The sequence below is a fragment of the Myxine glutinosa genome, chromosome 5 (genome assembly GCF_964187855.1).
Source record: "Myxine glutinosa chromosome 5, kmMyxGlut1.1, whole genome shotgun sequence".
Classification (NCBI taxonomy): Eukaryota; Metazoa; Chordata; class Myxini; order Myxiniformes; family Myxinidae; genus Myxine; species Myxine glutinosa.
This window is the reverse complement of record NC_136265.1, coordinates 144,374,362-144,399,953: the sequence shown is the minus strand read 5'-3', so window position 1 is coordinate 144,399,953 and position 25,592 is coordinate 144,374,362. Positions and strand designations below refer to the sequence as shown.

Genomic DNA, 25,592 nt, shown 5'->3' with positions numbered 1-25,592 from the left:
GTGTCCCATACCACATTGAGAATCCCCAAATCTCTAAACATCATATATGTGTCTCATACCACATTGAGAATCCCCAAATCGCGAAACATCATATATGTGTCCCGTACCACATTGAGAATCCCCAAATCGCTAAACATCATATATGTGTCCCATACTACATTGAGAATCCCCAAATCGCGAAACATCATATATGTGTCCCGTACCACATTGAGAATCCCCAAATCGCTAAACATCATATATGTGTCTCATACCACATTGAGAATCCCCAAATCGCGAAACATCATATATGTGTCCCGTACCACATTGAGAATCCCCAAATCGCTAAACATCATATATGTGTCCCGTACCACATTGAGAATCCCCAAATCGCTAAACATCATATATGTGCCCCATACCACATTGAGAATCCCCAAATCGCTAAACATCATATATGTGTCCCATACCACATTGAGAATCCCCAAATCGCTAAACATCATATATGTGCCCCATACCACATTGAGAATCCCCAAATCGCTAAACATCATATATGTGTCCCATACCACATTGAGAATCCCCAAATCGCGAAACATCATATATGTGTCCCATACCACATTGAGAATCCCCAAATCGCTAAACATCATATATGTGTCCCATACCACATTGAGAATCCCCAAATCGCTCAACATCATATATGTGTCCCATACCACATTGAGAATCCCCAAATCGCTTAACATCATATATGTGTCCCATACCACATTGAGAATCCCCCAAATCGCTAAACATCATATATGTGTCCCATACCACATTGAGAATCCCCAAATCGCTAAACATCATATATGTGTCCCATACCACATTGAGAATCCCCAAATCGCTAAACATCATATATGTGTCCCATACCACATTGAGAATCCCCAAATCGCTAAACATCATATATGTGTCCCATACCACATTGAGAATCCCCAAATCGCTAAACATCATATATGTGTCCCATACCACATTGAGAATCCCCAAATCGCTAAACATCATATATGTGTCCCATACCACATTGAGAATCCCCAAATCGCTAAACATCATATATGTGTTCCATACCACATTGAGAATCCCCAAATCGCTAAACATCATATATGTGTTCCATACCACATTGAGAATCCCCAAATCGCTAAACATCATATATGTGTTCCATACCACATTGAGAATCCCCAAATCGCTAAACATCATATATGTGCCCCATACCACATTGAGAATCCCCAAATCGCTAAACATCATATATGTGTCCCATACCACATTGAGAATCCCCAAATCGCTAAACATCATATATGTGTCCCATACCACATTGAGAATCCCCAAATCGCTAAACATCATATATGTGTCCCACACCACATTGAGAATCCCCAAATCACTAAACATCATATATGTGCCCCATACCACATTGAGAATCCCCAAATCGCTAAACATCATATATGTGTCCCATACCACATTGAGAATCCCCAAATCGCTAAACATCATATATGTGTCCCATACCACATTGAGAATCCCCAAATCGCTAAACATCATACATGTGTCCCATACCACATTGAGAATCCCCAAATCGCTAAACATCATATATGTGTCCCATACCACATTGAGAATCCCCAAATCGCTAAACATCATATATGTGTCCCATACCACATTGAGAATCCCCGAATAGATGGATACCAAATGGAAAAACGAAGTGAAATAAAATGGATAAATTTCCCGAATAAAGCTAACATTCCACATTATAGGAGTTAGGAAGAACACTCAGAAACCTAAAATCCCATCACATACGAATCCTAAATAATCTCAAAATCCCTAGAAACATGAGATTGTAAGAATCTGTGAATTTCCGAACAAATCCCCAAAATCCATATTGTTTTGTTCACAAATTAAACCCCCAAACCGAGAATCCAAATGTTGAAGTCATTCCTTCCAAGCCCCCCAGGTGTTCACAGGTGATGCACAGGTTACCACGTACGTTTGCAGGCCTTGCGGTTGCTGATGGGTTTCTTTGTGTCGCGGTAGAAACCCTCCTTGCAGTAGTGACAATGGCGACCTGCCGTGTTGTGCCGGCAGTTGAGGCACACACCTCCGCTCGTTCGGCCGGAAAGCTTGTACAGCTCCATGTTGAAGCGACATCGACTTGCGTGGAGGTTACAATTGCAGGCTGGGTCGGGGTAAAAGTGGGGTCGAGGGGGCGCAGAAAATCTTGGATGATTGTCTGTTACAACAACACAAACCTGTATGCACAACTAGCAGGTACCCACGGGAATAATGTAAAATGTCACTTCAACAATATGCAAAGAATCATTAAATTAAATATTGTTTATCTATATGCTCCCGAAAGATGTTGCTTGATCAGATGAAGCTGAAGATAGAAGATGTTGCCCCACCCCCCAACCCCATGTCCTCAACTCCCCCACCCCCCCCCGGCCCCCCACCTTCTTCCTCCAGATCAAAAGTCGTCAACTCCACCACCCAACCACAAGTCCTCAACTCTCCCACCCCCAAGACCCAAATTCGTCAACTTCGCCACCCAACCACAAGTCCTCAACTCCCCACCCCAATTCCAAGTCCTCAATTCACCACGTGTCCTTAACCTCCTCCCCACTGAAAGTCCTCAACCCCCCACCCCAAATCCTCAACTCTCCCACCCCCGAGACCCAAAGTCGTCAACTCCACCACCCAAACCACAAGTCCTCAACTCCCCACCCCAATTCCAAGTCCTCAATTCACCACGTGTCCTTAACCTCCTCCCCACTCAAAGTCCTCAAACCCCCACCCCAAATCCTCAACGCCCCCACCCCCGAGACCCAAAGTCGTCGACTCATCACCCCAACCCCAATTCACCCTCTTAACCCAAAGTCTTCAATCCCATCCCCACCCAAAGTCCTCAACCCCCACCCCACAAATACTCAACCTCCTCAAAGCCTCAACCCCTCTCTCCCTAGTCTGTCCCCTCTGATCCCCACTGTGACTCTCTCCTCTCCTCCCTCTTTCTTCTTCAAGTACTCAACCCCACCCTCGCAGAACAAGGTCCTCAACCCCTCTCCCAACCCCAAGTCCTTAATGCCACCCACCCCACCCAACAACGTCCTCAACCCCCACACCCCCACCCCCTTTCAACGTGAAGTCCTCATCCCCCCCACTCCCAACCCCAAGTCCTTAATGCCACCCACCCCACCCAACAACGTCCTCAACCCCCACACCCCACCCCTCTTTCAACGTGAAGTCCTCATCTCCCCTCCACCCAAACACAACTCCTCAACCTCCCCTCTCCCCCCTCCCAACCACATGTTCTCATAAAATATTTAAACACCTCCCCATCACATCTTCAAACCCCCTCCCCTCCAATTTCCCCACAACATCCATATATATGACCCATTATCCATATAATAAGGAAATAAAGTGATTTATTTTAATCTCCACAACACTTCAAACTGCTCTAGATTTTATGAAATATCCTGCCAAAGGACCTATTAGTCCTGGCATGAAGAAGCCCACATTGGAAATGGCTATAAAAATGTATAATGACGATGGATCGTTTAATAAAAGGCATGTTTTCTCATAGAACAAGACAACTTATATGGCAATGAAGAGTTTTGGGTTGGTTGGTTGGTTGGTTTGTTTATGTTCCCATATGAACCAAAGGCTTATTAAGTGGGAATGCACGTTCAGATCCCACATCGTAGTGAATATATCTGTGCATTACATACCTACATTAAAGGACATCGTCCAAAATGGTCGTCCCGTCTGCCGTCATTATCTGGTGGACGTTAAAGATCACACGAGGTCCTTCGTAAAGAATAGGCGAGTTATCGCCGGCACTCAGAACAAATTACAAATTCCTGCCCAGACTGCTGGAAAGGCAAAGCACCCCGCATAACTCGTGCGAAGAAACAGCTTCGGTGGCACCGACGCTCTGTGTCATGAGCTAGAACATGGAGTGGAAAGATACCCCTGGTGACAGGGGTGGGACAAGATGTACATGTGAGTCATCCTTTTGCAACTTTTAAAGCAGAGAACAACCTTTAAGGTGTCTATCTGTAGTGTGACTGCGGGTTATAAGATTTGGAATACCTCTGGGTGCCAATACCTGCAACCTTTGCCCAAGATACCTGTTTACAAAGAGATGCCTTCGGAAACAAATCTTCTTCGTCCTCATATCCCTTTAGATTGGGGTGAGGCCTAATGGTACCAAGATGCTGTTTCCCTACTCTCTGTACAATACTGCCCTCTGTCCCTAGCCAACTCTCCCCACTCGCCCAGCACTCCCATCCCGTTCGTCCTCAAACACCTCAGCAACTGCCAAATGTATGGAAAAAGAAAAAGACAGACTTCCAAACATGGCAAAACTACAGACCACGACCAAAAAGGGGCAGTCTGCAAGGGTCTTGTGGAAAATTGAGTTGACCGGCAATATGTTGGTCAGCAAATAAATAATGATCGTTTGCTTAAACTCCTTTGAAGGAAAGTTTAGCGAAGTCAGTCCGCACGAGTTTTGCCACAAAGCCTTTCCGATGGAATTTGAGTAACACTCAAATGAAGCCAAGAAGTGATGCCGAGCTCCATGAGAGCATCTCATGAACAAGACGGATCGGTTGGTCGATGGAAGACCAATTCGAGCAAAGCCAACACACCGCTCTAGCCTCCATGTGGCTGTTGGGACGCGTGGTTAGATTGGATTTCCTCCTGAAACTTGTTTTGTCGGATTGAAAGACTTATTGCTTCATCGTGACAAGTCCGGGGACGGTGCCACGACCGAAAAGATGAGCGATGAGCTGTGTTCGGGAAGCTGCATGTGCGCTTGATAAGTGTCGGCTCAGGTCCATTTTCAACGAATGAGATTCCAGATGAATATCCTTGACCCGCCATAATCGGTCCTGTGACGTGTTGGTCACCGAGGCGGAGAACGACAAAGAAATATGAATTGGACTAATCGCATCAGGTTCGTTTGCCAGAGGACTTGGAGTAAGTCACCCGTTCATTCCTCAGAGACATCTCCGTGCGCGATGTGCAGGGTGGAAAGGGAATACTTACCGGTTTTCTGGATGAGAGCGGCTGAAACAACACTCCAGAAGCTGTACTTTATCCAGGACAGAGCTTCGTCTGCAAAGTGTCCCAGCTACCAAAGAGCAGTGCGACATTCCCAGCAACCCAGCTCCAACAGCCCCGTGATCTTTACCATCAATAGAGCCAAGAGTGTTGTCATGCAAGGCCCCACTATCTCGACATTTCGGTTTCAATTTTTTTCGGCAGAATGGACACAGACGGGACAGCCCAACCGTTTCATCATGAAGAAGAGGAAAGTTAGGATGGTGCTGAGTTAGGGGGTTTTCACTGAAAGAGTGGTGAATGCATGGAGTTATCTCCTTGCAAGGGTTGTGGTGGTGGATTGTATGACAATGTGGTTAAAATTGAGTTTAAACATTAAAATGAATCACTGAACACTTTCATCTTTCTAATTCTGACCATGAGAGTCATGACGGTCTGCCTCTACAACGAGAACATAGCATACAATGTGAGATATTGATTGTCGCGATATGTTGATGTGAAGACCCCACCACGGTTTATCCGGAATGGTTTGGGTATATGGACTGAGGCTCGGCAGTATCTCGTTAAGTTCCGGGTCAAGGATTTCCAAAGCCCACATTTCCCACATTTCCAACGGGATTGCTATAGTTATGGACCGTGGGTAGCTTTTTATGTGGGTCAGGTGAAAGTATTCTGCAGGTGTGGTCAAGTGGGTCACCTTGTGTCTGGGTGCAAAGACCAGCTTTGCCCTCAGTGTGACAAGTTGGGAAATTTGAGGGAGCGCTGCACTGCACAGCTGCAGCGCACGTTCTGTGGTGCGCTGGGGGCACACCTTCCGCTCCTGCCCGCAGAGCTATATGGGTGGTGGTGCGGTTGTTGCCCAGGGATGAGTACAGGGGTTGTGCCTACTGTGCCCACTGTTTCATTCCCTCCCACCTCCCAGTCACCACCCCCAGTAAGGGAGATGGCGGGGAAGGAGGAGAAGTGGTGGAATGAGGAGAGAAAGGAGAAAGATGTGGCTATTCCATGTGCCGGGCCAACTAATATGGCAGGGAATGACTACACTGAAGTGGTTGCTCCAGTGGTGAGGTCGGGGGAAATGACCTTCATTAAAGAGACTCCACTGCCAGAGGTTGGAAGTGATGGCTCCTCCTCCAGTTATGAGGACATCAGGGATTCTGGTGAATGGACAACGAAAAATTGCCGGACATGGGGCTCAGACAAAGGAAAGGCTTTCCCCACGAGACATTTACTCAAAACGGATTAAGGGGAAAAGTATCTATGGGGCTTAGAGCTCCTCGTGCACTTGGCAGCCCTTCCAGGGCCGGGGTAAAATTGGGCATGGGTTTTGTAGACTGCCAGGGAGTGGGAGGGGGTTCCCCTAGTTGTCCCGTTCCTGCTCCTCCAGAAAAAACTCCCCACCCCTTACTTTCGCCCCCCTCCAGGCAAAGTCCATGGGGATAAACTGTGGGGAAATGATTTGGTATGGTTTTATTATTGGATTTATTTGACCTGATACCTGTGTATTGATTGTTGGTTTGTTGGATTGTATTGAAACAAGGCTGATGCCAATAAAGCCCCCAATGCCCCCATCCACTGAGCACGTGTGGCCACCCAATGGTTTGATGAGCATAACACTGATGTTATCCATACGTCATGGCCTTTTCAGTCACCAGATCTAAACCCAATCAAACATTTATGGGATATTCTGGAACGACGCATGAGACAACGTTTTCCACCTCCATCAAACAGGTGTGAGTTGATTGACTTTCTCGTGGAAAATAATGGTGCCGCATCCCTCCTGCAGAATTCCAGACACTGGTGGACTCCATGCCACAGGCCCCACTGCCCGCACGTGATGGCCCAACACCCCATTAAGTGACTTTCCATTGGTGTTTCCATTTTCTTGTCCACTACCTGTATATACTCTACAGGTAGAGATATTTGTGGCATTTCCTTGTATGACGGCAACAGTTGGCGTCGAAGATTCAAACGCTTCTGTGTACGAGTAAGCTGAAAGTGTAGACAACATTTTGGTTTTGTATAACGACGGTAGGCATACTCAAGTGCTCTGTAACAGAGATTGGTACATCCGGATCGGAATGTAAAGGATGACAAACAGGAGAAGGTGGTGGAGATCCGTACTACTCTTTGGAGAGCTTCAGGGTACTCAGGATAAGTCGGAAACGTTTTGTGGTAAAGAACCACTATTGAGTGGGTCTCCGGTCCATCACAGCATGTGGTAGTTCCTATTCTGAGAAGCCATTGGATTTTAACCCACAAACCAATGAGGTCTTAACCACTCCACCACCAAGCCACTCAAACAAGAAAAGCCTCAATAACAAAAACCACATCAATATATCAGGAGATATTGTATCTGCAGGTCAGTCCCACAAACAATGTATCCACAGCACAAAGTGGGGCACAGAATGGTCATGTGACAAAAAGAATACCTGTCTTACACATGTGACCTAACTGTAAAACCATGTATACAATGTCAGGATGTACTGGTGCGGAGCAAAGGCATGTCAAAGATGCATGTACAACTGCCTTTCAGCTGTTGTCTAATTGGAGGCGGCTGTGAAATGCTTGCGGTGGGGCCCAGGCCCAGCACCCCCTTGGGTGTTGCCCAGCCCATCCCCCTGCAGGTGCAGCACTTCACACAGACACCCAAACATTGGCTCAGATCCAAGAGGCACCGTAAAGAGAGAATCCATTCCACCTCAGGACATCTCCCTGAGAAACCATTTTTTCCCTCTTTTCACACCACATTAATCACAAACTTCAGGCAGAGTTAGCAGTCTTTACACAAGGATTGTTAATGTTTGCTCATGGAAGACCCTGCTCCTTATAATTCACCCTCTTTATTCAAACTAATGCTAGTCTTGTGCAGGTCAACTCCTGGGGAAGTCTATTTATCGTTACCCTCCAAATACTATAGAATACAAATTTATAAATGACTAGCAGGAGAACCCGGGGGGTGTGGGGGGAGGAGGCGAGGGGAGGGCGGAGGCAGGAGAGGGAGGGGTGAGGAAGGGAGTGGGCGGAGTGGAAGGGGGAGGGATGAGAGAGGTGAGTGGAGAGGGAGGGGAAAGATATACTACATACAGTCAAGTGAAAAAATAAGTACATGTAAAGTTTTGTAAAGTTTTGTAAAGTTTTGACTTTTTCAACATATTTCAACATACAGCTATTTGATCTTCATTTCAACAATATTGATAGATAAAGGTGATATAATATAACAAATATCATGAAACATTTACATTTTGTTGTCCATTGTATAATTTAAATAAACATAAATGCAAATTTCACATGTGGAAAAAGTAAGTACACCCCTACATTTATCACTACTTCAAATACCTAAAATTAGAATCAGGTGCACCAGCTCAGGTGCAAATGATTGGAACATCGTTAGAGAGGATCTTGGAGGAACCTGTTTTATTTAAACCTCAGACATTTAGTTTGGTTTGCTCTTTGTTGTTGAAGTGTGCGGCGTCACCATGTTTTTTTTTTTTTTTTTTTTTTTTTTTTTTTTGTTGTATACAAGGTCGAGGCTCGTGAAAGAGCGAAAAGATGATCAAAAGAGCTCTCTGAGGCCTTCAGAAAGAAGGTTATAGATGCATACGAGTCTGGTAAGGAATTTAAAAAGATCTCCAAACAATTTGAAATCAATCATTCGACTGTCCGGAAGATCATCTACAAGTGGAGAAGATTCCAAACAACTGCCAACTTGTTCAGGCCAGACCTCCCCAGCAAGTTCAGCCCGAGAGCAGACCGCAAGATGCTGAAAGAAGTCTCTAAGAACCCCAGAATGTCATCACGGGACCTACAGGTAGCTCTTGCCACTGATTATTTCAAAGTGCACGAGTCTACCATGAGAAAGAGGCTGCACAAATTTGATCTACATGGGAGGTGTGCCAGGAGGAAACCTTTGCTGTCCAGAAAGAAGATCAGGGCAAGACTAAAGTTTGCCAATGAACACCGAGGCAAAAACCAGCACTTCTGGAACAATGTGCTCTGGACAGATGAGTCAAAGGTAGAGCTATTTGGCCACAGTACCAGAAGACATGTTTGGCGAAAACCAAAGACAGCATTTGACCACAAGAACCTGATCCCAACTGCAAAGCATGGTGGTGGAAATATTATGGTTCGGGGCAGCTTTGCTGCATCAGGGCCTGGGCAGCTCACCATCATAGAATCCACTATGAATTCTTCATTGTACCAGAGGGTGCTTGAGGATAATGTGAGACCATCTGTCGGAGAGTTGAAGCTCAACCGAAGGTGGACCTTACATGATAATGACCCTAAACATAATAGTAAATCCACCAAGGATTGGCTGAAAAGAAAGAAATGGCGGGTTCTGGAATGGCCAAGTCAAAGCCCGGATCTACATCCCATCGAGATGTTGTGGGGGGATTTGAAACGAGCTGTGCATGCAAGAAACCCCTCAAACATCACACAGCTGAAAGAATTCTGCATGGAGGAGTGGGAAAAATTTCTCCCAGTCGATGTCAGAGACTGGTAGACAGTTATAAGAAACGCCTACTTGAGGTTGTTTCTGCTAAAGGGGGCAATACCACCTATTAGAGCCAAGGGTGTACTTACTTTTTCCACATGCGAAATTTGCATTTATGTTTATTTTAATGATACAATGGACTACAAAATGTAAATGTTTCATGATATTTGTTATATTATATCACCTTTATCCATCAATATTGTTGAAATGAAGATCAAATAGCTGTATGTTGAAATATGTTGAAAAAGTCAAAACTTTACATGGGGTTTTGGTGTTACTTTACATGGGGTTACTTTTTCACGTGACTGTATACATCTTTGGGGGGGGGGGGCTTTCAAAATATATACTTTGACAGGCCCCTAAGTTTTGGCGGAGGGGGGATGAGAAGGAGCAAAAATTTATACGTGCAAAGTGTGCTTTAACCTCAGTGTTGCCCAGGTAAAAAAAGGAAATTGTAATACCCTCTGCCACCATCACCAGGTGGCGCGACACGGTACACATTTACATAGAGAATTTACGCCCCTTTCCCGGTCCCCCACTCCCCTGCATGAGGCCGCGGCCACATAGCCTATGTTACCCCCCCAGACAAAGTTGTATTTGTACTTGTATCCCGAGTAAAGTATAAAAGTGTTTATAGCTGGAGTACCCGGCGTTGCTCAAGACAAAAAGAAACATTAACATATTTGAAATGAGAGAAAATATAATGTAAAAGCAATTACATCCAAATCAGAATCCATCACAAATGTCAAAGGAATAAAACGCGGCCTTGCGAAGCAGCGGAGTTTGACTATCCGGCCACGGCCGCATTTCGTTAATTTACGACTATAATTCAGCTTTTACTCGCAGCCATAGAAGATTGACTACTATAATTCAGCTCAGCTTTTAATTGCGAAATGGGCCCGGCCCGGCCGAGGCGGCCTCGACCGGCCTCGCCACCTAGCCTATAACCTTCCCAGGGCCCGTCCCGACATTTTTAGTTATTTTTGAATGAATTTACGACTATAATTCAGCCTTTACTCGCGGCCGTAGAAGATTGACTACTATAATTCAGCTCAGCTTTTAATTGCGAAATGGGCCCAGCCTGGCTGAGGCTGCCTCAACCGGCCTCGCCACCTAGCCTATAACCTTCCCGGGGACCGTCCCGACATTTTTTGTTTCATAGGTTTCCTCCTATCTTTCACCGTTCAGGAGATTAGCGCGTGCAGGCAAACAAACAAACAAACAAAGAAAAACTTTATTTTATATACTGTATATAATAATAATAATAATAATAATAATAATAATATAATAATAATAAAAATAATATTATAATAATAATAGAAGATAGATAATTAATACATTCTTTGAAAAAAAGAGGAAAAGTAAGGACATCGAAGTTGCAGGAAGAGCTTGGCTAAATGAGGCTGTATAATATACAGCCTCATTTAGCCACCTTTATATACAGTGTATATAGTATACACCAATTAATTTGGTAGGCTTCATAGATGAGCTTCATAGATACATGAGAAATACATCCCAAAGATGGCTGGGCCAAAAACTGGACCAAATTAGAAATGGGCCAACAAAAACTGGCTACTCGTCATGCGTCATTTATCAAACTACATTGGGTAATATACAACTGAAATTATATTCAAGGGTAATATACAAATATATATTTATTTATATATATATATTATTTATTTATTTATTTATTTATATATGATGACCACTCCTTTTTGTATCTTCAGATGCATAGAGCTGTGCCAAAGCAGTTTCTAGGCTATTGCACACAATCCTGGACAGGTCACCACTCCACCGCAGTGTGTATATATATCTGTGCAGTGTCTGTCCTGTGTAAATTATACCAACATGTACATAAATTATACCAACATGTACATAAATTATACCAACACATCACCTCCAAACTAGGAGGCATCCGTGTGGTACTCAAGTGTTTGCAGACTGAGATTAGAACTCTATGGTCACAAATAGACAAAGACAGAGATGTCGATCTAGATTTCGCCCTCATTATGGGTGCTTATGGGGCCAGCACTAAGGCCTGCCTTTTTTACATGAAAAAAGGTAAAAAGTCAAACATTTGAACAGCCTTGGACGTGCACCTTGACCCCATGGTCAAGGCACAACGTCAACAAGGCTGTCCCAATAACAATACACATGTGCCTCAACCCCAAGGGGGAAGCACATGGTCATTCAAACGCATGCATCATGCCCCCGAAGGGCCACAATGCATGGTCATACAATTGGGACCACTCCTCTTAATAGGAGTGAGACCCCTTAATCCACCAGCAGGGCATTACTCCTGCCGGGTACAATTTTGCAGGCTTGTTCGGCGTCATCAGGACGGCACACTGCAAATTGCTTATTTGTGACCAATCTTAGACGCTAATAAACACAGATTGAACCCCCTAACTTGACTAGGAAGCAAGGCATAGATTGAGTGGCGACGCTTGTTGCTAACAGGTTGTGCAGCAATTGCTGGGGTGAGACTCAATCTGTGCCTTGCTTCCTAGTCAAGTTAGGGGGTTCAATCTGTATGTGTAAACATATACAGACACACACACATATATATATTTATATATTTATATTTATATATTTATTTATTCATATTTATTTATTCATATTTATATATATGTATATACATATACATATACATACATAATCTTGGACAATATTAGGTACAGCGCATACCTATGTCTGGCTGAACAGTTTATGTACACCACTGATATGTCAGATCTGCATCCGGACCATTCGTACTTGTCACACACCAAAATCTAATCAGCTTGTTCTTGTCACCTACCCAAATCATCCATCTAGTTTTATCATAGTCCATCCACAACCTTTTGAAATATCGTGCTATATATCGCTTTTGGCCCTGTCTCCCATTGATGAATTAACACTTTAAATATATACAGGGGGCTGCAAAAGTAGGTATACAGTAATGAAAAACAAAACGTGCGCACAAAACGTATTTTATTGATTATACAAGCATATCAACAATAACATATCAATAATAAACATATCAATAATAAACATATTAATCCCTAAAATGTTCAAACAAAGTATTAAATGAATCCTAGCACCACTATTATAATACTGGTAATACTGGTATAATCCTTACTGTATACCTACTTTTGCAGCCCCCTCAGGGTGGCATAGTTACGAACCCGAAGGATCGGTAACCGACACAATTTCGGTCTTCGAGGCCGGCCGATAGGCACAGTGTGACCAGAAGGGACGAGGTTCTCCTGACCACGTGGCCCTCGACTTGGTGGGGTTTGTCCGCACAATGTGGGCACTTCAGGATGAACTTTAGCCGGGGAGCGTTTGGGCGCCCCGGTCTGATACTGCCGCCCACGCGTAGAACAACGTGTGAGTGCACGTGGGTCCCGGCGGTCCCACTGGCCTAGCGCTACCATGTTTAGACAGCGAAAGCCGTCCCCGGGCACTGGCACCTACTCCCGGAAGTCGAGAGAATAGCGGCGCCAGGCACGGTAGGACACCCGCGGAGCCCCGGCGGACCAGGGACGCGTGAGCCTACGCGTTAGCGTGCTACGGCGGAACCAACGGCTTCGGCCACGGCCGGGTCGATACTCGGCCCGGCCGCACCGGAAATGAACTGGTTCGACACCCGCGCTAGAGAGGTCGCGGGCGACTGAGATGTATTAACAAATTAATTAATTAATTTGAGACGTCCGATTTCTAGTGTTTGGGAATTTGGAAGAGCTTGACCCTAGCCTTTCCCTTGAGAGGGCAAGGAGGAACTTAACACTTGACACTTAAGCTTAGTTTGAAGTACACCCTGACCAGCGCTCACGGTGGGACAGCAAGGAAACCAGAAGGGACGAGGTTCTCCTGACCACGTGGCCCTCGATCTGGGAAGCGAGAGGCGTTCCATTAGTGGACGCGCCCCTCACGCCCGACTTTTGGGCGGCCCCGGCAGGCCGTTTGTTTTGACGCTCCGTGACAGGCCCCGCACCCCACCTCCGGGCCGACCGGGCGACCGGAATGAATCCCGGTGTCCCGATCCGAACCTTCAGAGCAGGCCGGCTGGGGAGTGACTGGCACCCCGTACCTGCACTTTCCGTCCCTGCGGTCCCAAATACCAGAACCACCCGAATACCACTTTATTCGACAAAATGAGGTGCGGCCTACATCTAGGCAAGACCACGGCCCGAACACGACCCCTTCACTCGACGATACCTATCGCAATATAACTCGCATAAATTCGTAGCATACCTTTTTCTTGTCGCGGTATACTTACGCTTATGCTCTCGACGCAGTGTGGAAACAACAAGTATATCTAAAAAATATATATATATATATAATTATCTTATCCGAATCCAAATCTTTATCGAAATTGAATTAATTTGTCCTTGCCATACACGCTACCTGTCCACCAAGTTTTTCCCGAATCCGTCCATAACTTTTTTTATATATCGCCATAACTTTTTAATATATCGTGCTATATATGGTTTTAGCCCGATCACTCAATGGTGAAGAATCACTTTAAAAATTCTCCGATCGAGATCCTGATCCGGGATCTTCATCAAAATCGAATCAATTCGTCCTTTTCCGACACCCAACATATCCTCCAAGTTTCGTCCGAATCCGTCCATTACCATTTGAGATATCCTGCTCACAGACAAACAGGCACACAGACAGGGGTGAAAACATAACCACTTCCACCCTCGGCGACCAAGTTAACAATCATGATCAGAAATCTAAGGGATAGAACTGGAGTGTCAATGGATGAGCCCTCCAGGTTTGAAACACCCTCATGGCTACACCAGCCGTTATGGTGGGACTTGGTCAAACCCGCAAGGAAATCTAGTCGCTCAGGTTGCCAGAATTGAAAATCTAACTCCAGGTTTCTCAAAGGTTCACAAAACTGAGACAAGGAATGTAAGGTAAACGAATCGGGGAAAGGTCGATGTAATAAATAGAGAGATGAACGTAGATGGACTGGCTTTGGGCAGTTTCCATCTGACAATTACAAAATGTTATTTTCTGGTCAGGAAATCTGTAAAAGAAATGGAGTGGCAGTGATTTGCAATAAGAAGATGGCAGAGCCAGCACTATCAATGATAGGTTAATATCAGTGAGGTTGAAAGGACATCCAATGAACACCACCTTCATTTAGTTACATGCTCAACCTTCCGCAGCAGATGAAGAAATTGTGGAGGAGATTTATGGATAGTTGCAGGAACTGCATGGGAGAACAGATGCCCAGAGGAGACGTTTTAATTTTGAATTAGGTGAATGCAAAAATCGCAGCAGAAGAACCAGGGATTGCAGGAAGGCTCAGACTCGGCACCCAAAATGAGCCAGGGGAGTGAACGATGGAGTTCTGTGTGGATAATGAGCTCGTAATTGCAAACACATGGCTCAAACAACCTGCAGACTACACACATGGATGGACTTCACCTGATGGGCAACATAGAAATCATATTGATGACATTACAATCAATAGAAGATGGAGAAGTGCTGTACAATCTGCCAACACTCTGCCAGGTGCAGACTGTGGGAGAGATTATGAACTCCCTGTGGCTAAAAAAAAAAACAACTCCGACCAGATATGGGCCTTGAAAATGTATCTAAACAATATGCAATAAAGGTTTTTTAAAAAACGTTTTTCAGAGCTGGACTTAGTTGTCTGAATGCCAGATGGATTGTGGCAAGCGGTTGAAGACATTGTAAAAGAAGAGGCCAAAAACAACCTCCCAAAAGCAAGCACAAAGAAAAAGACTGTCTGTCTGTCAAATGTCTGTCAGAAGAGGCAATACATATTGCAGACAGAAGAAGAGAAATGAAAACCAAAGGCGCATCAAGAGGATATTAAGCCGTGAAATGGCGACTTCCAACAACAAGCTAGAATGGCCAAAGAAAAATATTTCAGAGTCATGCAGAGAGGTAGAAAAATGGAAGGACTAAAACAAAACTCGATGCAAACAAGATAGCAATATGATGAGAACCTTCGAAGAAAGAGAATACGAGCAAAAGCCAATAGTGATAGAATGTGAGGTGCGTAGAGCCATGAAAGAGCTGGCAAATGGAAAAGCACCAGGTAACGATGAAATTCCAATGGAACTCCAAGGTCGTTTTGGGAGGAGGCAATCAAAAATTTGAATTCCTGTCTGTACACAGATGTACACAGATGTACCAGACTACGTGAGCGATTACATCACAAGTTTATATTCTCTTATATAATTTTTGCGTAGATCACGCTCAATAAATTTAAAACTGATCAGACGAAGCATTGTCCCTGTCGAATTACATCATAATTAAAGAACCAATGGCATCATCTTTAGCAACACTTATTCCCCATGTGGAGTTCGTTACAATAGAGCATGCTTAAATTTTTTCCATGGAGCGGCTTTGGAGATTATGGAGGTGTAACGTTTTTCCAAGATGGTGTCCGTACCATGTGACCTATGACGTCATAATTATGAATAAAAAAAATTGACAGGCAGAGGAGCTCCTATGGTAAAATATCGTGTCAATTGGACCAAGGGTTGCCAAGAAAATGAAATTTTAAATGCAGATACGCACGTCACATGTATGTACGCAACACATACGTACATGTGACGTACGAATAGCAATGTACAGTATTTTTACGGCATAGCCCATGGGGCAAAGCCGTCTAGAACAGTGTTTGTCTGTCCGTATGTCCCCTCAAATGTATACCAATCAGAGCTGAGGATCTGGTCACATGACATGGGTGATGTGATGTCATTACGGAGGTACGGTGGCTGACTCCGCACAGCGCCATTTTGATTCCAATTTCATTCACTTCAGGCCGAACATATCATCGAACCTGTCATATATCACAATCGTCATGCTCTACCTCTATGTTTTTCATTCAGTGTGAAACACAAACAAACCGATTGTTAAAATGACCATCAAATATCGAAAGCATCAGTCTTATGGCAAAGCATCTTCCAGCGAGGCAGTACTTATAGGCCTTAGGCCTCATGGCCTACCTTCAGGCCGCTTCGGACAAATTAGCCCAGGTTTCTTAATACAGTAGTATTGTTTGTATAATAATAGTAATAATAATAATAATACTAATAATAGCGTTACTACTAATAATATCGTAGATATAAATATATAATCGCAACACTGCAATCCCTTTGTCGTTATTGCAAAGTTTCTATATTGAAGTGGTGTATGGTTTGTTAATTGTTGACTCCAAACATAGAATAAAAAAACGAATACATCAGTATTGTTTTCGTAATAATAATAATAATAATAATAATAATAATAGCGTTAATACTAATAATATAGTAAATATAATCGTAACACTGCAATCCCTTTGTCATTATTGCAAAGTTTCTAGATTGAAGCGGTGTATGGTTTGTTCATTGTTGACTCGAAACATAGAATAAAAAAACTAATACATCAGTATTGTTTTCGTAATAATAATAATAATAATAATAATAATAATAATAATAGCGTTAATACTAATAATATAGTAAATATAATCGTAACACTGCAATCCTTTTGTCGTTATTGCAAAGTTTCTAGATTGAAGCGGTGTATGGTTTGTTCATTGTTGACTCGAAACATAGAATAAACTAATACAGCAGTATTGTTTTCGTAATAATAATAATAATAGCGTTAATACTAATAATATAGTAAATATAATCGTAACACTGCAATCCCTTTGTCGTTATTGCAAAGTTTCTAGATTGAAGTGGTGTATGGTTGGCTCATTGTTGACTCAAAACATAGAATACATCAGTGTCTCAATGCAAAAATTATTTAATACTTACATTATTTGCTAACTGGTATCTCCACCCAGGTCATACTACCCTCTTCAACGAAAGTATCAAACAAGCCTGGATACGCCGATGTTAGACTTTCGGTCTTGTTTTTTCCTATCAACAACAAGGGGGATACATGTCCCCACAGCCCCCAACACCCAACCCTATATCCGCTTGTGTTATGTGTTGTCTGCCTTTGTCAATACATCACTGCCAGATGTATAACCCTGGAATAATTTCCCCAGTTAAATCCTAAGTGTAACAGATGATATAAACATACAGATCTGTTATTGTTGTAAAATATCAGCAACATCATTGTAAACCCAAGGAGGGCAGTGTTAAATGGACTCAGATTTGATATTTTTGTAATGATAAAAAACTCCTTATCCAAGAATGTATTTATTTGTTTATTTATTTATTTATACATTTAAAAAACACCCATCGATCTCAGCGCAAGTTCTGCGCCCATTCTCAGCCATGGAGCGTTTCATCATGGAAGACAATTTCCTCGGGCAATTAAGACTATTTCTCTTCTAGAGTAAACTTGCATACAAAGTGCAGAGACTCTGTTCAGCTGCACAAACATGGGAAAATAATCACACATCGGTCTGCACAGATTTCTCAGAAAAAGAAGGAATACGAGAAAGCTGTCCCATCTTGATATCACGACAACCCGGGGTCTCCGCTAAGGGTCCCGGGTGCCTTTAGACACGTCCGTGCTGCATTGCTTGCACTCTGAGGGGAATACCCTGCTGAAAAGCATTTGAAAAGTTGTTTAATTTCCATCTTGAAGAGGGGAAAAAAAACTTTTCCTTATAAAAAAAAAAAATGTCCATCAGTCATCGTACCGCTATATATACAGTATGTATAATTTATTTTTGCCACGACTTCTGCTAACTATTAATGATTGTTCCATGCCCTTTGGAAGTCCCTGTCTCGTTACGGCAGTGGAACGTTATTCTGTGGAAACCGAGCTTTCCTTCCCTCATCAGCCCATGCTTGTCATCCTCACTTTGGCTGTGCACCTCGTTCTCCCATTTGTGACTACAGATATTGACCTGTGTGGATGACCCAGAAATCAAAAGCACGTGATCTCCTGAAGAAAAATAACTATATTCCTCGCAATAACGTACAATCTAGTTATCTGGTTCCGTCAAGTCGTGTCTTGAAGGAGCGGGGGCTCCCACGTCGATCGGAAGAATGGACGCGACAAAAAGCTAGAATTCATCCGAGTTGCTTTAATGAAATCAAACACTCAGGCACTCTGAAAACCCGTTTATCGGTCAGCAATATATATCTATTAACCCAGGGGGTTTGCCCAGGCCCGGCGCCAGGGGGCGTGGCCCAGCGTCCTGGCTGCGGCCTGGCAAGTTGAGGGCGAGCCTGCCCGGGCATGCCCGGGCATGCCCGGGCGTCCCGACCGAGGCCTGGCAAGTTGAGCGCGGGCCTGCCCGGGCGTCCTGGACGAGCCCGGCATGGTGATTGCTCCGCGTCCTTGATAGGTGCAAGGCGATTGTGAAACCCCAGCGGCAGCCGCTACACACGTCCCCCCAGAATCGACTTGCACCGGCAGGGTCAACTTGAGGGGGGTCCTGATGACCCGGCCGAAGCGACCCCTGACGGGTCGTGGGAGGGGGTCCGGTGAGGTGGTGGGCGGTCGAGTGGGGGGCCCCGTGGACGGGGGGCGGCCTCGCCGCGGCGGAAGGGCCACCCGTGGTGGGTGGTCGACGTCCACGTGCGCCGGCTTGAGGCGGTCCACTGTAATCCGGTCCGACCTGCCGCCGATGTCGATGACGAACGACTTGTCGTCCCGTCGTAGCACCCGGAAGGGCCCGTCGTACGGCGGCTGGAGTGGCCACCGATGTGCGTCGTGACGCACAAAAACATACTCCGCTGTGCGGAGTGCTGGGGGGACGTAGGACTGGGGGTCACCGTGGTGGGATGTCGGCACGGGGGCAAACCGTCGGGCGGCCTCCTGGAGGTCCGCGCGCTGGTGAGCTGCGGACCAGGGACTGGTAGCGTCGGGCACGAATTCGCCCGGGACGCGTAGCACCTGGCCATAGACCAGCTCGGCGGTGGATGCCTGGAGGTCCTCCTTGGGGGCCGTGCGAAGGCCCAAAAGGACCCACGGCAGCCGGTCGGCCCAACCGCCGTCTTGAAGGCCGGCCATGAGCGCGGCCTTCATGGAGCGGTGGAATCGCTCGCACAACCCGTTTGCTTGGGGGTGGTAGGCCGTAGTACGGTGGAGCTTGACCCCCAGGTTGCGGGCGACCGCACCCCACAGCTCGGAGGTGAACTGTGGTCCGCGGTCTGACGAGATGTCCGCCGGTGCGCCGAAGCGGGCGACCCAGGTGGCGATGAAAGCCTGCGCCACGTCGGCGGTGGTGGTGGAGACGAGGGGAACGGCCTCCAGCCACCTGGTGGTCCTGTCCACCATGGTGAGCAGGTGTGTGAACCCCCGTGACGGGGGGAGGGGGCCCACCAGATCCACGTTGACGTGGTCGAAACGTCGTTCGGGCACGGTGAAAGGTGCCAGCGGGGCCTGGGTGTGTCGGTGGACCTTGGCCCGTTGGCAGGCCGTGCAGGCGCTGGTCCAATCGCGGACGTCCCGACGAAGGCCGTGCCAGACGAAACGCGCCGACACCAGCTTCTGGGAAGCTTTCCGGCCCGGGTGGGAAAGGCCGTGGAGGGAGGCGAAGATGCGGCGTTGCCAGGTGACGGGCACGATGGGGCGAGGCTGGCCTTGGGAGACGTCGCAGAGCAGGACAGTGTCCGCGCAGGGGATGTCGGCCAGGCGGAGGCCCGTGTCCGCCGCCCGGAGGGCTTGCACCGTGGTGTCGGTGGTTTGGTCCGCCGCCATAAGCGCAAAATCCACGCCCAGGTGGACCGCGTTCGCGCTGGCCCGGGAAAGACAGTCGGCCACGGCGTTGTTTTTGCCGGCGACGTGCCGGATGTCCGTGGTAAACTCCGACACGGCGGAGAGGTGGCGCTGTTGGCGGGCCGACCATGGCTCCGTGACCTTGGCCATGGCGTAAATCAACGGCTTGTGGTCGACGAACGCCGTGAAAGGTCGGCCCTCCAGGAGGTGGCGGAAATGGCGGACGGCCAGGTGTAGACCGAGGAGCTCCCGGTCAAACGTGCTGTATTTGAGCTCGTTCGGCCGGAGCTGCCGGCTGAAAAAAGCGAGTGGCTGCCAAACCCCGTTCACCCATTGCTCATGTACGGCGCCCACCGCGTAGTCGGAGGCATCCGTGGTGAGGGCGATGGGAGCGTTGAGCACCGGGTGAGCGAGCAGTGTTGCGTCGGCGAGGGCCCGCTTTGAGCTTTGGAAGGCCGCATCCATTGCTGCGGACCAGACGATGTCGTGCTTGGCCGGCTTGCCCCGGAGGGCTTCGTAGAGGGGCCGCATGAGGTGAGCAGCGCGGGGCACGAAGCGGTGATAAAAATTCACCATTCCCAGGAATTCCTGCAGGGCCTTTATGGTGCGGGGACGCGGGAACGTGGTGATGGCCTCGACCTTGGTTGGCAGCGGCACGGCCCCGTTCTTGGTGATGTGGTGGCCCAAAAAATCAACGGCCGTCGTGCCGAAGTGGCATTTGGCCGGGTTGACGATGAGGCCGTGCTCGCTGAGGCGCTCGAACAGTGTTCGGAGGTGGAGGAGGTGCTCGGCCCGGGACGTGCTGGCGACGAGGATGTCGTCCAGGTAAACGAAAAGGAACGGCAGGTCACGCAGCACGCCGTCCATCAAGCGCTGGAACGCCTGAGCCGCGTTCTTGAGACCAAACGGCATCCGCAAGAATTCGAATAAGCCGAACGGCGTGATGACTGCCGTTTTAGGGACGTCGGCCGCCCTGACAGGTACCTGGTGATATCCCCGTATGAGATCAATTTTCGAAAAAATGACCCGTCCCGCCAGACGGGCGGAGAAGTCTTGGATATGCGGGATCGGGTACCTGTCGGGGGTGGTAGCGTCATTCAGACGGCGGTAGTCGCCACACGGGCGCCATCCACCCCCCGGCTTTGGCACGATGTGCAGTGGCGAGGCCCACGCGCTATCGGAGCGCCGCACGATGCCGAGGTGCTCCAACGCGTCGAATTCGGCCTTCGCTACGGCGAGCTTGGCTGGGTCGAGGCGGCGGGCCCTGGCGTAGACCGGCGGGCCCGTGGTTGGTATGTGGTGCTCGATCCCATGCCGTACTGCGACGGCCGAAAACGTCGGCCGCGTGAGGGCCGGGAACTCCGTGAGCAGGCGAGCAAACTCGTTCGCCGCCGGGACGGCGCATGCCAGCTCGGTCGGCGCGGAGCTGCTCAATGTGCATACCAGGGAGCTGAAGGTTTCAGCGTTGATTAAACGACGCCGTTGGACGTCCACCAGCAGTCCGTGTGCGCAGAGGAAGTCGGCGCCTAGCAGAGCCACGGGCACGTTGGCGGTTACAAACGTCCAAGCAAAGCGTTGGCCGCCGAAGCAGAGGGTGACGTTGCGCGGGCCGAAGGTGCGGATAGTCGATCCGTTGGCCGCAACTAAGGAGGGGCCGCAAACCGCGGATTGCCTGTCCTGGTCAGAGGCGGGTATGACGCTCAGTTGGGCGCCGGTGTCGCACAGGAAGCGCCGTCCGGACGCTTTATCCGTGATGAACAGTAAGTTGCCCGTGTGGCCGGCGCTCATGGCTGGTAATGAACGCCGGCCCGGCCGTTTCCCGGCCTGCCGAAGGTGCACGGGGGTCGGCATGTCCGGGCCTTTTGTCCGAACCTGGCATGATAGTAACACCACGCTTGGTCGGGTGGAGGCCTCGGTCGTCGTGCTGGAGGTGGTCGGCACGGTAGAGCGGCCGCCAATTGCGTCGGCAGTTCGGCCGTCGACCGTGCCGGGTGCTCGGGCGCCATGGTTGTTGCGTCGGACGGCGGTGGGTCCCATGTCGCCGCTGCGATGCGCCGTCCTGCGGCGGAGATCTTGTCGGCTTCTCTGGCAAGGGCCCGGGGATCTGTGATCGTCGTGCTTGCCAGGGCGAGGCGTACCGGGTTAGGCAGCTGACGGAGGAACAGCTCCCGGAACAGGAATGCCGGAGAGTGCTCGCCGAGCAGTGAAAGCATGTAGTCCATTCGCACGGAAGGGCGCGTGTCGCCGAGCTCAGGCAGATCGAGCAGGCGCCGTGCGCGTTCCGCCGATGGGAGGGCGAAAGCATCGAAGAGAAGCTTCCTAATCGCGCCGTATTTGTCAGCGGCTGGCGGGCTTTCGAGGAGGCTCAGGGCGCGGTCCGCGGTAGCCGAACCGAGCGCAGCTACCACATGGTGGAAGCGGGTGTCGTCGGCCGTGATGCCTCGCAGGGCGAACAGGGACTCCGCCTGTGCGAACCAAACCGCCGCGTGAGCCTCCCAGAAGGTAGGCAGTTTAAGGGCGACTGCCGTGTCCATGTCGATAGGTCACCAATGAAGGAGCGGGGGCTCCCACGTCGATCGGAAGAATGGACGCGACAAAAAGCTAGAATTCATCCGAGTTGCTTTAATGAAATCAAACACTCAGGCACTCTGAAAATCCGTTTATCGGTCAGCAATATATATCTATTAACCCAGGGGGTTTGCCCAGGCCCGGCGCCAGGGGGCGTGGCCCAGCGTCCCGACCGAGGCCTGGCAAGTTGAGCGCGGGCCTGCCCGGGCGTCCTGGACGAGCCCGGCATGGTGATTGCTCCGCGTCGTTGATAGGTGCAAGGCGATTGTGAAACCCCAGCGGCAGCCGCTACAGTCTGACTTCTGGTGACATTCATGACCAGACTTCTCCAAACATCCCGATCCTGCACCGTTTCCTGAAGTTCTGGCAGACACAGCTTGGTTGCAGCCTTTACCCCATCCGTCTAGTGCATACAAGGTCTGCCTCTTCCTCTTCTTCCCTCAAGCATACCGAGCATGGTTGACTGCTCCAGACCTTCGTTCTCTGCACACATGATGTGTCCCCAAAGTATGACATTTTTTTTCATGGTGTTGGCGATAGCATCAATGCTTCTAATGTACATGGAGGTCTAATTACCTCCGCCACCAAGGGTGGATGGAGGTTATGTTTTCAACCCCTGTCTGTCCGTTTGTCTGTCTGTCCGTTTGTGAACAAAATATCTCAAAAAGTTGTGAACGGATTCGGACGAAATTTGGCAGAGATGTAGTGTATGTGACAAGGACGAAATGATTCGATTTTGGTGAAGATTCGGATTCGGATCCGGCTACCAGAATTTTTTAAATGATTCTTCACCATTGGGAGATAGGGCCAAAAACGATACATAGCAGGATATCTCAAAAGGTTGTGGACAGATTTGGACGAAACTTGGTGAACCTGTTGGGTGTCCGATAAGAACGATTCGATTCGATTTTGGTGAAGAACTGAGTATGGATTCGGATATGAGGATTATTTAATTTTTTAAGTGATTCTTCACCATTGGGAGATAGGGCCAAAAACGATACATAGCAGGATATCTCAAAAAGCTATGGACGGATTTGGACAAAACTCGGTAAATCTGTTGGGTGTCCGACAAGGACGATTCGATTCGATTCTGGTGAAAATTTGAAAATGGATTCGGATATGAGAGTTATTTAATTTTTAAGTGATTCTTCACCATTGGGAGATAGGGCTAAAAATGATACATAGCAGGATATCTCAAAACTCTGTGGACAGATTTGGACGAAACTTGGTGAACCTGTTGGGTGTCCGATAAAGACGATTCGATTCGATTTTGGTGAAGATCTGAGTATGGATTCGGATATGAGGATTATTTAATTTTTCAAGTGATTCTTCACCATTGGGAGATCGGGCCAAAAACTATATATAGCAGGATATCTCAAAAAGCTGTGGACAGATTTGGACGAAACTTGGTGAACCTGTTGGGTGTCCGATAAGGACGATTCGATTTTGGTGAAGATCTGAGTATGGATTCGGATATGAGGATTATTTAATTTTTCAAGTGATTCTTCACCATTGGGAGATAGGGCCAACCAGGCGGAGGTAGGTATGCTCTCTACTGAGTGCTGTTCTAGTTTTTCTTGCATTCCATGGAATTATTAACATTCGTCTCCAACAGCACATTTCAAAACTGCCAATCTTCCTTTCTTTCTTCTTCCCTGTCCATCCATGACTCACATTCATACATTACAAATGTAAATACCAAGAGTATTCACAAGCCTCCTTTTTGTTGGTTTTATCCCATCTTTGTCTTTCCAGGTCTTTGTCAGTCCTGACACTGACGTTCACCTCCACACTAAACGTCGATTAATGTCTCCTCCACATTCCACATTCATTTCAATCTTAGAATCCAGGAAGATGAATCTTTCCACTATTTCCATGTGATCTCCCAATCTGAACACCTCGATCTTCTCAGTCGACAAGATTTTGGTCTTTTCTTTAGTTTTAAAGCAAGAGCATCTTCAATGTCTGCAGGAGTTTCGCTTTAATCAAGCGTGGTATCATCAGCATACCTTAGATTGTTGATACACCTTCCTCCAATCCTGACTCCAGCGTCATGTCAAGGAAGTACTGTAACGGGCAACATGGCGGTCTCCATGGAAACGACGCCATTGTGGTGCAGTGCTGCTCTCCAGACCGTCGTTTTCAATTTTTCTTGATCCTCTTGTGAAAACTTCCCCAAAGGAATGTATTGTGTCCGCGGCAGTTACAGAGTACGCGGAAAAGGGAAAGAAAGAAAAATAAATATGGAGTCAGAAGGGGGAGCCCCTGCCAAGCTTTATATGGACCCTATATAAGCATTTTAGTCGGGCTGGGGGGTTGGATCCACCATCTTTAATGTCCACCATCTAATGCTGGCAGATCGGATCACACCTGATTTAACCTACATCCGAGGGATGGCGTACCTTGTCATGTAAACCACTACATGCGAAGCACCAGTCGGACAGTTTAGAGTCGAACCCAGACTGGACACATCAAAGGTAAGTACGAGTGCGCTACATTTGCACCATCTTGTCGAACTTTGGAGTCTTTGAAGTGGATTGCGGGAGGGGGAGATGTAATGTGAAATATATGCCATCTATATATATGGGTTCTTGTGGAGTTAGGAGCACATGTCCGAGCAAACGACCTTGTTCTAGTTACCTCTGGCACCAAAGGTGGAGGAGGGAGCACATGTCCGAGCAAACGACCTTGTTCTAGTTACCTCTGGCACCAAAGGTGGAGGAGGGAGGTTGTGTTTCACCCGTGTCAGTTTGTGAACTAAATATCCCAAAAAGTTGTGAACAGATTCGGACGAAATTTGGTGGACATGTCGGGTGTGTCACAAGAAAGAATTCCTTCA

At 47.5% G+C, this 25,592-nt stretch overlaps 1 protein-coding gene across 3 annotated transcripts in view; it reads right to left on the bottom strand.

Annotated features, from left to right (window-relative positions):
• LOC137439669 (netrin-1) overlaps positions 1-25,592 on the bottom strand; it is a 246,676-nt gene that overhangs the window by 82,360 nt on the left and 138,724 nt on the right. For all 3 annotated transcript variants that reach the window (XM_068135649.2, XM_068135650.2, XM_068135648.2), the window contains exon 3: positions 1,973-2,161. In XM_068135649.2, coding sequence (XP_067991750.1) covers positions 1,973-2,161 — 189 coding nt within the window. The remainder of the gene's footprint in view (positions 1-1,972; positions 2,162-25,592) is intronic.